The sequence below is a fragment of the Fringilla coelebs genome (genome assembly GCF_963513975.1).
Source record: "Fringilla coelebs genome assembly, chromosome: 4".
NCBI lineage: Eukaryota > Metazoa > Chordata > Aves > Passeriformes > Fringillidae > Fringilla > Fringilla coelebs.
Window position 1 is genome coordinate 47,453,780 of NC_140032.1, and position 16,406 is coordinate 47,470,185.

Consider the following 16,406-nt stretch of genomic DNA (forward strand, 5'->3'; position numbering starts at 1 on the left):
TTCTGAGTAGCAGTGTTTTTCAAAAAACCTCTTTCTATCATTTAGTCATAACATGCCTATAATGTTATTTTCCCAATTTCACTTTGTTTACCCACCTCCTTCAGTCCTCACCCAAAGTATTTTTAACATTTTCTCACTCAGAAGCTTTTTCTGCAAGACGCAAGATGCCAAACACCACAAGTTTAGTCAGTAAGTGGAAATCATTGAAATGACTTTGCAAAGCTGTGAAATGCTTACTTGGGAATTACTTTATTCAAAATAAAAACACATTGAAGCAAAGTAATTTTAGAAATAAAGATATTTGCAGCATTCAGAAACAGTCACCCACTTATCTGAGCATACATTTTTCAACAAGGCATTTGAGATGCTCCCCCTGCTAAAAAAAGGAGAGGGGGAGGATACATTTACAAAAACAAACCAACTTTGCTACCACTCTTTACAGTTTGCCAAAGATGGCAACACACTGAAAACCACAGATTTTGCTGCTTTTGTGCTATTGTTCAGCTACTTTTATGGTAACCTGTGAAAATTTCAATGCATCTTGAAGGTATGAAAGGCAGGTCTTTATTGTCTTTATTTATTCCAACAGCATCCTGTATTCTAGCACATCTTGATGTGGTTGGAACTTCCAGTCTGTAGCTTTAACCTGTCACAGATTGCAGCACTTGATTACAGGTATCACCAAAAGCCACGTTCTCAAAGTAATATTTGTAGAAGGCTAATTTTCAAAGGTGACATTTTAAACTAAACTCAGCAAGCAAAACAAGCACAAATATGTACAGTTTCACATACCAGGAGATTATGTGAATTGCATCTTCTTTGGAATCTGTAAAAAAAGACTAAAGTGCTTTTCAAATGTGTCCTCATTGATTAAAAGGACAGGTATTTTGTAAAAGTGATCAGTTGCGCACCAACATCATTATGTTGTTTAAAGAGGCATTTCAACAGAAAGATAAATATTATCAGCACTTAATTTTAGCTTCTAAATTAAGCATAATTTATGTTTTTCAGACAAAAATCCCAACTCTAGACAAACTATTTATTCATTGGAAAATACAAAATTAAATTAAATAAAGTGCTTAATTCTCCAGTACTGTCCGGTTTTAGACCAAGTTCACTGGCATTGGTACCAAAATCAACTTTTTATAGTACTAAGTTTTGAAAAACTTCATACCAAAAAATCAAACCCATAAGCCTATATAGTCCAAAGTTAACCTAGTAAAATTGAAAAGAATTGAAAGTCTTCACACAAACAGTGGGATACCTGACCAACCAAATACATAATTCAAAAATTAAGGCACTCTGTTATTCAAAACAGGTAACAGAAAACCTTAATTTAAATGCAAAATAACTATCTTACAGTCTTTGTTAGGCACTACCCGGCTTTTAAAACGTCAAGGTTAAAAGTGACAAAACCAGACATTAATTTAAAGCTGAAAAGTTGTCTCTTCTTTTACAATTTAAGTTTTGTTTCTGCTATGGAATACCCAATTCTAAATTACATTCAAATTCACATTCCAGTCTTGTAAACTTGACATTAGGAGGGCTCTGGGTATTCTCTAGATCTTCAGTGAGGGGAAAAAAATCTTTAGAAGAATACAAAAGAACTCAATTAATGTGAAATGAAATTCTGATAGATCAAAAGGAGTGTAAAGAGATTAAAGAATGATTAAAAACAACTATTTAAAGGTTAGGTGTTATACAGTCCCCCAAAAGATCACTTTCCATGTTTGAAATACAAGGGAAGACTGAGTGCCCTGTTCTGAAACAATTAACATGAGGTCTCCTTGGCAGCTGGTTTGACAGTGGTTAAGAGCACTAAGATTCTGCATGTGAAAAAAGTACTGATACACTAATGCTGCATGAACTACAGATACATTTACTCTATATGGAAGATAACAAACAGAAAGAGCCATTATATTCAAACCTCTAGTTTGCCAGCTTCCTCCTGTTCCAAGGTAAATGTATAAGCAGTACCTGTACTGCTGTAGTCATGCCAAATTTGAAGACTCCAGTTCCCAAAGCCAGAGGTTGTGGCAGTACCGTCCACACTGCCTGTGGATGAAAAACCTGAGCACCAGCTTCGACTTCAGGACTACACACTGTAGACTGTAGTGTTTTCCCCAGTGAGCAGCTGCTGGTCCCATCCAACCTGCAGCCACTGCTGCCATGAGGTAAACAATGAATGCCAAGAGGCAGCACAGATGTCTTGAATATGTTTGGCACCAGAGAGAACAGAGTTCTGCTGTTTCTTGTTAGGGAATTCCGTTCTCGTTCATATTTTGAGATAAAACACCTGCATCCTGATGCTGCACACTCATTTCATGTTGAGAATATGGCATATTCAAAGATTCATTTGGCCTCAAATCCTGGCCTTTCCAACTTGGTACCTGCTTTTTTATAGTGTGCCCTGAATCTCAAGGATATTTGGATCCAATCTACTACATCTATAAGTTAGTTGCAAAAAAGAATCCTCCAAGGTTAAAAGTAATGTCATTTGGTAATTTCCAAAAAGCATAAGTAATTATTTAAGCTCAGTTATAATCTTTCTTTTCACAGAAAATGCTAACAACTCATTAATACTTTTAATAGTACATATTAATAGTACAATGTGCTTCACTCCTTTGGTAAATGAAATATTTATGCGCGGCTTTCACAATTTTTTACAATTACTATTTGCCAGAACAGTAACAAATGTTTTGGACCATTCCCCCATAATCAACATTTGACAAACTGACCATAAAAGACAGATGTTAAGCCCACCAAGTTTTAATATCAAATTAACAACTATGCTGTCAGTTCATTTGTGGAATGCAACAGCTGACAAAAAAAAAATCTTTCCAGAAGGCTAAATGGATAATTCTTACTGACTAGGAAAGCCTATGCAGTTGGGGATATTTTATGGAAAGAAAGTAACAAAATGAGCTGGAAATAATAATAATACTAAAAAAAGCTGTATTTTCAAAGTGCAGTATTTCTTTGCTTAATCTTTTTTGACACTGTATCATTTCTTCAAAGCTATTATGTTGAATGGACATGGAGCTAAAGTTAGACCAAACCTTCCCTCCATAGATGGTTTTGCAGCATTTTCAGGGTACATAAAGGTAAAACTTTGCATAAGACTTGAAAAAATCAAGAACAGCTCCATTTTTGCCAACTGCTCTCCCATGCACACACGTTTACCTAAAGAACAGTTAGAAGAGAGGTATTACTGGCTTTATACAGTTGACCTATTTGTTAACACACATGCAATTCCTGTGCTACCATAGTCCAAAAAAGACTCAAACTACTATTAAGCTATGAACTCTGAAGCTCTGGCCTCCTGTATTTGAGTCTAAGCCTTGCTCAGCTGTGCTAGTTCATATTAACAACATTTACAACCACGCAAAAGTAGTATCAAAGGACAATTCATAATTTCTGTCTGGTGACTGGCTATTTAGGAACCCAAACCATTTTGCAAGCCACCGACTGTGATACTAAATCTACTTCTATAATTGGTCCTATGTGCAACTTTTATATATCTCACCTCCAAGGCCCTACACTTGAAACACCACCATCCACCCACCCAGCTAATGACTCCATGTGGATTATCTTACCCATTCCAAAAGGAATGAATGACTCTTTCTTTATTAGCTGGCCATTTTCATCCAGAAATCTTGATGGTTGAAATTCATCTGGCTTCTCCCAAATGTTAGGATCCCTGTGTACTGACCACAGGTTGGGCACAATCACACTACCCTTAGGAATAGTATATCCCTGGAGCACTTTAAACAAAAGCAGAGACAGAGATGTGACAAGTTGCTAGAAGGAAACATGGGAAAAATAGCAGTAAAAAGACAACAAGAGGATATCACAAAAAATTATATCGATCCCTAGCTGTGGGCTGCAAATGTAGCAAAAGCTGAAGGCAAAGGTGATCTCTGCTACCCTGCTTGAGTCAGAATCACACAAGCCTGAACAGCTGGAAAGACACCAAGTTACACCAACAGCTTCTGCAGAGAGAAGGAAGCAGCAGTAGTCAGAAATGCACTCTGCAGCACCCCAATACTGTGACCCACTTTCCTCCTGCTCCTGTGTTATCACAGAGCCCCACCACAGTCAAAAGATGGACCTTGAACTGTTGTGACACAAGGGTTTTGAAATGACTAGTCTCATTTCAGCTTGCTGCACCTCACTCCCCTGCAAATCAAAACATTTAGAAAAGCAGATCAGTAATAGGTTTAAAAGCTTAGTACTGCTCTCTCACACCAACTTTGGCCAGTGCTCAGCTATGCTTATAGACACACACAGATGAGCTGGGAGACGATATTTCTTAATGTTTTCTGTACATGTGGAGATCAGTGGTATAAGCCTTTAGCAAACCAATTACTCTAAACTGATGTTTTCAGACCTCTGTGTCAGAATGCCAAGAACAGTTCTGCTGTTTCAGGTACAAAGCTGCAGTCTCAGCTGCCAGCTCTGACTTAGCACATTAGTCAATACAAGCCGACCCTCAGAGAAGAAATCACTCGAGATTAGAAAAACTGCTGGATGTCAGGTCAGACATGCTGCTTACATAGAGAAATACATCAAGGCCTCCTGCTTCCTGTAAAGGACATTTACATATTTGTTTTACAGGTCTAATATGTAAATGAGGTCTTTGCAAATTATCACTAGATATCCCAACAGATCTTCAGCCCCAGAGGAAACTCTGTAGTAACAAGTCTCTAGAAATGCTTACCAGCAGTTTCTGAGGCCATTCGAGGAATAGAAAGGGGAACAACTGCAGTCATCCTCTGCACTTCCATAATGGTTGCCTCTGTGAAGGGCATTTGAGCCTTGTGAGCAAGAGAGGGAACTTTGTCACGTCCTAGAACTGCTTCGATTTCTGCATGAACTTTCTCTATTCAAAGGGAGTAAGAAAAATAAAGAATCAAAAGACATAATATGTGAGAAGACATAATCTTAATTTCATCTGACTTTGCTTGCTTCACTGTTTACATAGATTTCTCAAAAATTACTTCAAGATGTCATTCCTAGCTGAAACAGCTATGCCAACATTAGCCTTAGGAAGAGAATCAGCTATGAAGAAAACAACCAAGCACAATCTTGACAACAGTCAAGAGTAAAGCTACTGAGCTGACAGACCTTGCTAGCACTTCAGTATTGGAAAAGTACAGGAAAATCCTGTTGCTACTCCAAACGTATTCATAATCTTACTTTAGGAGTTTAATTATACAGTAATTTGAATTATGGGAACATTAAGCTTCTGCTCTGCAATTATAAACTTGAACAGTAAGAGAACTGTGTGCAGCGTGTGCCAGAGGACGAAGAGATGGGAGACTTTTTCATGCAGTTGCTTTAGATACTTCATTCTGGAGCAAGAATTCTGGTGCTGTTACTGCAAGCATTGAAGCCATTTAACTCGTTCTTCCCATTTCCTACTTTGTATTCACAGAACCTAAACTCAGCTATTTCCCATTTCCCCCAAAGGCACCAGCAGATGCTCCTTTCCCTTTGGAGCCCTTCGGCAAAGTCAAAAAAATTCATGAGCTTATCAACTTTCTCATTCATGGGGAGCAAAAAAGATTAAATTCTTTGCTTGCCCCTTTTATTTCCTTGTATGCTGAAGGCTCAGCATACAAATAATTCTTTTCATAGAAGTTTCCAAGACTCAGGATTTGCTTCACCCACATACATACACGATGATGTGCCTTTTCTTGCAGGTAACTTGCAATCTGGCTACACCACAAAAGACAATCTTGGAAAAGGAGACCTCAAAACTAACCTTTATTCAATAATAATAAAAATCAGTTTTTATTTTTACACTTTATATCCTGCATACTGTGGTTGCTCCGCTTGACTTTTCCAACCAGGCTGCTGATACTCTGAGTTTTTGCTCTTTTCTCTCCTTAGCAGTGATACAAGATTAAATAAAAGCTCAATGTGAAAAAACTGTCCCAGTTTCCCGAGCAGCATACCCACGTGCTGCCTGAACTGCGTCTGACAAGCCGCTGCTGCCACCTACTGGGTTTGCCCCAGAAGAAAAGCTCATGCATGAGGAACATTAAAAACCACAAAAATACAGCAAGAGATGTGCTGACGGTGTGACTCTGCAATACTTTCTTTGTGGGGAAGAAAGTTCTTTCTTTCTCTTTTATTAGGGACATATCATAGCCCTATATTCAGGCATGTATGTTCACAGTAATCTAAACAAACAAATAAAGTTTTCAATATAAAAAAAGAATAATGAGACTGTCTCATACCAAATGACACACCAGTGCTTTATCCTGAACAATTCATTTTTTCAGCTTTTCTAAAAATATGAGGAATTATACAAACAGCAGCCAAACTGCTGCTCACATTACCAGCTGCAAAATGTAAACTCCAGCAGCCTCTCCAGCACTATGTGATTTGAACTGCTCCACAAGTTTTCAAATATTTAAAAATCTCAATGATCTTCAGAAGTCAAGGACCAAAACAAAGTCAGGGAACAGAACAAACCAAATACTCCCCATGGCTTCACCATATTGTCCATCCACATAATTCTCTATTTGCATGTAAAAAGCAAAACCTTTTAACACAGAGAAAAATACTTTTTTCCCCTCTGATAGCCCTTAGTTTCCTTTCCATGACTGCAAGGAACTTTTGCTACTTCTAAAGGATACACAATTCAGGTATCTTCTCTAGAGGGGAACTACATTTAAGAGAAATGTATTACCAGGAATAAAAAAAAGGGGCCCATACACAGTTCCAAGGCAGGATATAAGGAATAGGATATTAAAAGTGATACAATCTGGACTACTGAGCATATTTAGATTACTTGACAAGAGCCACAGCATAAGGGGAAGTAGAGGTAAAAAACTGTTAGAGATCAGCAGAAAAGGGAAAATTGACTAGCACATACACATACAGTACCAGGCAGAAGGAAAAAAGGTTAAAAAAACCAAAACTCTTCTGGATCCCATTTGTGTAATTTAGAATAAATCTAATCCATGTAACTGCATATCAAGTCAAGCAGTGATAATGCACAGCATTAAAACAGAAAAATAAGCCTATGCAATAAAAGTTTATCTACATTCGTCCCCAGTGAACTCTCTCACATGTACTGAACTGGTGCCCTGTTTTGCAGTTTGTTTGACTTTGTGCAATAAACTATGATCTTGACCTATTTGAAGAGATTTTTCCAAACAGATCCAACTCAGGGTAGATGAGACTACTACCAGTCATGACCACTTAGCTTTTAAAAATTCCAAAACCAAAGATTCTGTTAACTCTCAGGGCAACCTGTGTCAATCCTTTGCCATGTTGACAGGGCAATTTATTTTCCTGGTATCTGATCAGAATTTTCTTGTTGTAGGTTGTTTCCACTGCTTCCCTTCCCTCCACTGCACCCCTCAGGGGAGACTAACACCATCTTCTTAGCATCTCTTGATCAGACAGCTGTAGATAGCATAAGGCTTCCCCTCAGTCATCCTTCCCTAACACTGAACAAGACCAATTTGTTCTGCCTCTGTTTGTGCCCCCCCATCCCTCATCCTCAGCCATCCACCCCACTGCCCTGAGCACTCCAGACTGACAGGAGAGGCCCTCTAACAACACTGGCAGCTGGTGCTGTGCATTTGTGCAAGTCCAGCTTGCTTACGCTGTCTCTGATTTTGTCCTCCCCTACAGCAGGTGGTGTGTTTTACGTCCCCAGACTCTGCTGCCAGGTTCAAAAACCTCCCTGCTCAGGAAGTCATAAAAGCAGACCTTAGCACTATGGTCTTCACACATCTTCTACCACTACTACATGCCTGAAATGTAACAACTGCCAAAGTTTTTCAAACATGCTAAAGTTCCCTGGAATTGCTTGGGAAAGATAAAGCTTTCCCAAACCAGAAGAAATTCACAGATTAAAGGGCCATTTAGCACTTAATACATAGCACTAACCCAGAAATCATCACAGACCAGCAGGATAGAAGATGCCTGATTACATATCAGCCTTTCAAAGCACACATACAACACGAACCGCTGGCTCTCCAAATGATTCCTTCACTGTTGCTGCTTGCTTCTGTTTCTGAGCATCCATCTGGAGCTTTACAGTCTGGAATAAATCATTTAGAATAAAAGCAATCTTACCTTGTACTTCAGGGTAAAGAGACATGTAGAGCAGGCACCACAGCAGTGTGTTGGAAGTAGTATCCGTGCCGGCGATGAAGAGATCACCGATGATAAAAAACAGGTAATCGTCATTGAAACTGCTCTCCTTGTTGTTCTTCTCTTCCTCTGCGTGGATGAAGTACATATCAATGAAGTCCCTGGGATTTGCTGCATCCAGTGTATCCCTGTGCTGGGCAATTATTCTCTTCAGAAAAGCAGTAATGTCTAACTCGGTTTGCCGAAGCTCACGGAAGGGCCCAAAGGGAAGGTAGTAGAGCCACGGGCAGATGTTGACCAGGATCATGTAGCTGTTCACGCTCAGCTCCAGGGCACGGGCCATGTTCTTCAGCATCGTCTTGAACTCATCATCTTCATAATTAAAGCGCTTGCCAAAGGCCATGGAACAGATAACATTGGACACTGCATTCCGAATGATTGGGAAGGGATTAAATGACTCCTTTCCGTGCTTCAGCATTTCCTCCTTTACAAAGTTCAGCTCCTCGATGATTTTAGGCTCTAAGCTGTGTCTCCCTACTCCAAAATGACGCAGTGTTGACAGAGAGAATTTCCTCTGTTGCTTCCAGACAGGGCCATAAGGTGCAAAAATAACACCTGAAAGAAAAAGGGAGAGACTGAAACCAAAATGCCCAACTTTCAATTAGAAATAGTTAGCCATGCCTGCAACTCAAGAGTCAGAAAAGATGGAAATGATACACAGCAAATCTCTCCCAAGCACCTGTCTAGGAGTTAAAGAAAAAACACAAGGTTCTTTATTATAGCTTTTTTTCTGTGTAAAAAGGGGGAATAAAGCAAACTGTCTGGTTTTCCTGCCCCTCCTTTTCCTTATCACTGAAACAAATATCCAAGTTACATCACTAGTTTCGTTGGACTTTGCAAGACACAAATAGATGGAGAAGAGGGAACAGTTAGTCTGGGATATATGTTAGATATAGCCTTTTCTCCCCAAAGTCCTAGACATGAACTTCTTCAGCACAGCATAACAGAAGACATTAAAACACAAACTGATTTGCATTTTTCCTCCTTCATGTTATACAAAGTTCTCAATACTTTTTGCAAGTGTGTCTATGACAAGCAAGCTTTATCCTTAAGTTATAATGAAAATATAGGATACCCACACCGCAAGAAAACCGGGAAGATGAAAACAGGTTCAGAGACATTTGGCAAAATTCTGTTTGATATGCATCTCAACAGTTTTGATGCCTGTAGGCACTTGTTCTGCATGATTGTGTCATTATGAAACACCATTTAAATTAAATCCCTATTACTCACTTTCAAACAGAAACATCTCTTATGTTGAATTAAAAGACCACACCAAAGATACCAAAGGGTAACAAACACACAATCTGCAATTTCTAATTTACTCCATGGTTAACCTAAGAAAGTTTAGTCATCAAACATGATCTAGTTCTGGATTTGTTCTTCTAGTAAAATGACACCACTTTTTTTTTTCTTTTTTTTCTGGAAACAAAAAGTTACTTTGTAAAAGCAACATCAGTTCTTCTGTCAACTGCGAACTTTAACACTGAATTTAAAAGGAGAAATGGCCATAAGAAAATAGAAGTAGTACATAAGTACTAGAAGATGCATCATGTTTCAGTACTTAACATCACTTACATTTCTATTACAAGTTAGTGTTCCAAGTTCTTAATGCTCAAAGAATACAAACACATGATCTAGCTTCAAACATCCAAACAAGAACATTAGGAAGAGTTAGGACAAGCTCAGAATCAGCTGAATTTCATCTTCTCTGCATGAAGACATTCCTCAGGCAATCTATTCAAATGCCCACTTCCTGGCCCTTCAAAAAACAGAACCAAAATCTTTCCAGATTTCCTCTCTCAGCTGTTTCCTGTTAGCACTGGTGTCCTCACGTAGGTTAAGTGGAAAAACAGGAGTATTTGGGGCGGAATTTGGCCAAGAACCAAGAACCCTAGGTCTCCAGGGTTTGTGGCTGGGCTGCGAAAGAAACATGGATTTCTTGGAACAAAACAAAGTTATCACTGTTTCTATCCTGCAACAAATTTCTCCAAAACAGGCTAGGAAAATTAGTTTTAGGATCCAAATACTTTCATAAAACAAAACAGACCTATTGTCTTGAATGTAAAAGACACTCGCCTAGGCCCAGTGAAAAGCTAACACCAAAAACAAATGTCCCCACACGCAGTGAGCCTCTCCAGCATTCCCGCAGAGAGCATCGGTGTTTTCTGATGTCCCCAAACCCCAAACTGCTGCAGAATACTAACAACTGATTTGTAAATTGGGAAAGAATTACATAGAAGACAGATTAAGGAAAAAGAAGAGCATAAAGACAGAGCAAGAGAAGAAAGAGAAGAAAGCAAACTCTCAACTGCATCCCTAGCAAGCTACAATAATGGAATAGTCCTTTGTTGATTTCAAAGAAAATCTGCCTGCCCTAAAAAGCCAAGTTACTCAGCACAGACATCTCTACTCTTACAAAAAAGCCCCAACAACAAAAACAACCTCCCCTGTAAAGAAATTAAAGCAAAGCAAAACAAAACAAAAAACAACAAAAAACCCTGAAGGCCAGACAGTAATAAATTCTAAAGCAACAATAACTGGGACTTCCTGCTCCCCACAGAGGTCTAATTTCTATGAGCTGATAATGAAACCTTTTCAATACAACTAACAAACTCAGTAAACCAGAGAGTTCATTTTAGTCTCCCTTTTTACACAAAAAAAAATTCAAATCCTCACAAGAAGTGAAGACTTACTTACTCTCCTCCATCCCCCACATTTTTTACTGCTAGCTCTAGTGCTGCTACAATCCTGGGAACATTGACAAACACAGCACTCATGACATTTAATAACATTCAGCTTCTGTGTTGCCAGATGTCCACATGTGGATATGCACAGGGCAGGGCTATAAAGGCAGACAACCACTCTGACCCCACGTACTCTGCAGATTCACTCTTTGCTACCTCTCGCAGCTACAGAATACAAAAAACTAAAACACTAAAATTAGACCATAGAAATGTCTTGTTCCTCCCCAGTCTACTATTTCTCTTTCTGCAGACACATGTGATGATGAATTAAGAACTGACTACTACCTTCTCCTAAGTTCTTATGGCATTTTCTATCCAGCCAAGAAGGCCTCCCTCACTTGCTCATCAAGTTGCTGAAATGTAGTATTTGCCATTTCTGATACTTCTACCCGCTCTCCCCCAGGCACAATTATTTTCTTTGCATCTTACATGCAATAGAACTACTCAGCTGACATAGGCCCCTCTGGCTGGCAGGGCAGCTCAAGGTAAAGACAAAACTACACCAGCAAATGGAGCTTACAAGAAAATATCTCTGTAAGTGCATACCACAACAGCTCACTTACAGAATGAAGGAACCCAAAGAACCCAAGGACATGCAGGAACCCAAAATGGACACTAAACCTCCCAGAGCTGTAGTACCCAAATTGTGAGTGATAGAGCTGAAGTTACCCATCATCCTGCCTTTACTGTTTCCTTCCCTAGTACATACTAACACAACTGCTGCTGTACTGACCTGCAGAAACATCTCACCCACAAATTCCTGAAATGATCACCCAAACCAATCTTAAGAAGCCTCCAGTTTGAGAGCAGTAATCCATCTGCCTCCCCCATGAACCACAGACAGAAAAAGCAACGCTCGTTAGCACAAACTCAGCACTGCAGAGGCTCAGTCATCTCCTCATGCCACACCAAAGCCAAGGCAGCACAGGGACAGCACCTGCAGCTTCCACTGGCATTTGGAGAACCAGCTTGTGGGGGGCAGTGGCACCCTTTGTGCACTCAGAACACACCAGCCCTGTGGCTCACTCTACAATACTCCTACATCTCAGGCAATCCAGCATGCTGCTAACATGAGCACTATGGAACAGCTGGGGATGTTTTGTGCACCCCTGGGCAGCCCTGATGCTGCAGTCCTCATGCCTGTGATGACCCTACAAGTAAAACCAAACCCAGAGCAACACAATGTCCCTGCCACACTGCACCACAGACAGGCACCATCCCTGGGCTTGCTTGCAGTATGCTCTGGCTATGGACAACAGGTTCCTGGTATGTCCAGCTCTCCTGGAGCACCCACTGGTGGAAGCTGCCAACTGCCCTGGCTACTCTTCACCACATTCAAAAAGGTCTGATAAAGAATAAGATACACAAGAAATTCACAGCATCCAAGGAAAAAGAAATCTACCATGAGCCTGAACATGAGGCTTTACAGCACTGCTAAAATTATCTAACTCCTCTTCCCCTTTCCTCCTCCAGTTCTTGCTGAAGTACTGTACCTAAAAATACTCATGCATGATAACAGTGTGCCAGCAAGATCTGTCTTGGAACAATATCATTAAACCAACACAATTCATCTTTTTTTTTTTATTCTTTAAACTGATTTCAGCAATGGTACTTGATAACATCTTAATAAACATTATCTAGGCCCTCACTTTCTTCTCTCTTTACTAGGACAATTCTGGTATAGGGAAAAAAAATATTCATGCATTTAAATAAATATTCATTGCATTTATTGCAATTATACACATTTCCCTAGCCTTGGAAAAAATAAAAAAGGTAAGTTTGACAATAAGCTAGCACACTAACAAGCCTTCTGGGGTGCACCTCCTAAACTGAAAAAGGGTAAGTATATTTCCATAAACACAGAGGTCAGTAATGACCCAAAAACTAAATTCTACCTGCAGTATCATCATCATGTGTTTAAACCCTTCATGCCCTTTTCCTGCAAAAGATAGTAACTCTCCTTTGGACTCTTAAAAAAAAAAAAAAAAGACAACCAAACCCAAACATGCTCAGTAAGTTTTGATAAGCAGAATAACACATTTGCAAATATCTCAGCAACAGTAGCTTGTACACAGGCAGCAGAGTGCACAGCCATGGGACTCTGCAGAAGCCTGATCTCTGCCACCGCTACCCTGGTAAGAACCGCGGGAGTGCTCCGTTTCATACCACTGCCCAAGTACTTGAAACTTCTTCCCCTCACACAGTCAAAATCAGAAAGCCCCCCGGTGACAGACCAACTTAAACCCCTGCACAAATGGCAGCCACAGAAACAATGGGGTTGGAAAAAGACCTCGGAGATTGATTCCAACCCATGACCAAACGCTGCCTTGTCAACGGGACCATGGCACCGAGTGCCACATCCAGCCTTTCCATAAACACCTCCAGGGACGGTGATTCCGCCATCCCCCTGTGCAGTCCATTCCACTGTCAAACCACCCTTTCTGTGAAGAAATTCCTCCTAATGCCCAACTTAAACTTCCCCCGCTGCAACTTGAGGCCGTTTCCTCTTGTCCTATCCCTTATTACCCAGGAGACCAACCCCGCCCTGGCAACAAGCCCTTTTCAGGCAGCTGAAGAAAGAGAGATAAAGCCTCCCCTTGAGCCTCCCCTTCTCCAGTCTAAACCAGCCCAGCTACCTCAGCAGCTCCTCAGTCCCTTTACCGTGCACACAGCTAAAGGCACCGGGCACTTCAGTCACCCAGAGATGCTCCGTGGTGCACGGCACCGCACGGCCAACTCCGCGGGGATGCTGCACCTCAAGGCAGGGCGTGTTTCTCTCTGTCAGCAGCAGGGCGAGGGACACACGCGAGCAGCAAAAAGCAAGTAAACAGTTCAGTCCACAATTCGTGGGAGTTAGTTATAAATTTCGGCAGAGCAGCCCCGCTCCCGAGAAGCCCCCGCTCCGCATCGCTCCTAAGCATCACTCCGACCACCTCCGGGCGTGCGGCAGCTGCCCGGGCGGGTCTCGGGGGACTCCGGCACTTACCCTTGTGGTGGGTGATCATGAGCACGATGGGCACGGTGGGCCGGTCGCTGAACACCTCCGCCTTCTGCACCAGCGCCTCCCGCACCGCCCCGAAAGTGTTGAGGATGATGAATGGGCGGCTGCCCACGAAGAGCCGGAAGATGCTGCCGTACATCTTGGTGAGGCCGGTGAGGAAGACGTGGGGCGAGAAGGCGGGGGAGAGCCGGTCGCCCTTCACATCCACCGCCCACCTGCGCAGCAGCGGAGGCGGCAGAAGGGCGAAGGCGAAGTTGCCCACGAGCGGCCAGGGCGCGGGGCCCGGCGGCAGCCCCGACAGCGCCCGCGGCCGCCGCCGCAGCAGCCAGTAGCAGCCGAGCCAGCACAGGGCCACCAGCAGCAGCTCGGTGGCCGTGGGCGGCCGCAGCAGCCACGTCCGAGCTTCCGTGCTCGTCCCCGCCATCTCCCCGGGCAGCGGCACCGCCGGCCTCGCCTCGCCGCCGGCGCTAGCGGTTTAAGATGGCGGGGGCGGGCGGGAGGCGAGGCCGGCGGCGCCCTGACCCCGGCCCGCCGGGCCTGTGGGCGGGGAGCGGGCCCGGCCCCGACACCGCCCCCGCGCCCGGCAAGACCCGACAGAGCCCCAGTTTATAAAGGATTAAACATAAACCCGCGGTCCTGCTCGTGGAAAAAAAACCAACAATAACAGCAAAAGTGAGCGCTCCTCCCCCCACAGCCCCCTCCGCAGGACTTGCTTTCAAATGCTCCTTGCGCAAATACCTATGTTTTTAGCGGTTTAGAAGGGAAGGAAATGCGGATGATCCTTTTTTCCCGTTCCCACACACAAAAACTCGGCAGTTCAAGGGAATACACCGAAACTTTTTGTTTCCAGAGCCAAGGACGAACCTAGAACCATGCCCCAGCTTTAGGTCCCCTGCTTAGCAAATACAAAACAGTACAGAGAGGCTTCCAAGAGGGGCACTTAAATTTTAGAGGAAAAAGACACGTACTTCTCCACCTTTCCCTCAAAATAGTAATAAAAACCCCAAACACAGACACAAAACCCCAAAACACACGCGAACACCCCAATCCCCCCAAACCCACTGAGAAGTGGTGTTGAGGGTAACTTCCTCCTCCCTCTAGTAAACACCTTAGGGCACTTTTCCCAGCTGATCAGCAATATAAAATTTAACCCCTAGATAGGTAATGGAACGTCAAAAAAATGCCACTGTCTGGTCCTCCCAATAATTTGCTGCAGCATCTGTGGGTTTAGTAAGTGCTCTTGATACACCCTCACTAACAAAGAAAAGTATTTATGTTTTGCCCACAGTGCTCCTTCTATAAAGTGATCCCCCAAAAAAACCAAAACAATGGACAGAATAAAGGGAGCGTTCCCATTAAAAAGGGCTAAACAAACTATTTTTTTAAACAGTTGAACATTCAGTAAAAATAGTGACAAGTTGCTCATAAAATAGTGGCTGAAGTGTATTAAAAAGGTTTTATTGCAATTATACAGAAGTTACAGCAATTTCAGAAATACATAAAGCTTTAAATGGTCAAGGTCAGTTTTCCTCTGAGCAATTAAGGCAACTGTCTCTGTAATTTAAACAGCAAGCGGACATTTTACCAGCCATGGATTGAACAAAACAGAAAAACTAAAAACAGATTTTGACTGGTAGAAGAGATTGCAGTTTTTATTTTGTCCATATATGGCAGAAATTCAGTGGCTATTTACAATGTATACAAATAAAACGCATCTATTAGAAAAAATATATAAAAACAGATGAAAGTTTAGCTGAACTAAAGAGATTTTAAATCTGAGTCTCCAGAAAAGTTTAAGTTCTGTAGTGTGAAAATAAGAAGCTAAGGTATTCAGCACAGCTGAAACATTTGTTTTTGTCTGTTTTCTTTGTACAAGAGTAATCTAGCCCCACTTCCTTTCAGTCTAGTCAGGAAGCTGAACTAGATTTAAAAAAATGCCTTCCTTCCCTATGTATGCAGCTGAAAGTTTGGTTTCAGTGGCATATAGCCAATTCTAGGATGTCCAGAGATTTAATTGCACATTAATTTTGATAGAAAGTGTGATTAATTTCAAAATGTTAAGTGATAAAATATAACTTTTCCTCTAACATACTAGTAGATAAGCAGATATTTCAAGTTAAAATATTAGCTGTTGCAACATTAAAATCAGTTTCTCCAACTGAAGTTAGAACCAAATAGCCTCTTTTTAAAGCATGAAATTATAGCAAAACATCTCCAAGTACTTTACTAATATTCTGCATACTCCTAATAACTACATATACAAGCTTTAGCACTACAGTACTTTCCATGGAAATCCTTCCTGTTCAGTCCTAGCACCAATGTAATAAAAACCACACCCCCTTTAATTCTGCACTTAAGGAAACACCATTCTTCAAACTCTTTTACCCCTAACTCAGTAATCAAAGCCTTTGGTGGCTCCACTTTTAACAGGTCAAAAAATAGCTCCACATAACAAGCAAACAACCATCCCCACACCAGAG

At 41.6% G+C, this 16,406-nt stretch overlaps 1 protein-coding gene across 1 annotated transcript; it reads right to left on the reverse strand.

The window, feature by feature from the left end:
- Nucleotides 1-225: 225 nt before the first annotated feature.
- CYP2U1 (cytochrome P450 family 2 subfamily U member 1) lies at nucleotides 226-14,382 on the reverse strand. The gene is made up of 5 exons (XM_084204326.1): nucleotides 13,912-14,382; nucleotides 8,101-8,733; nucleotides 4,721-4,882; nucleotides 3,597-3,764; nucleotides 226-3,183 (listed from the first exon to the last, which is right to left on the reverse strand). The coding sequence occupies exons 1-5, from the start codon at nucleotides 14,348-14,350 to the stop codon at nucleotides 3,005-3,007; spliced, it is 1,581 nt and encodes a 526-aa protein (XP_084060452.1). The 5' UTR covers nucleotides 14,351-14,382; the 3' UTR covers nucleotides 226-3,004.
- Nucleotides 14,383-16,406: the final 2,024 nt, after the last annotated feature.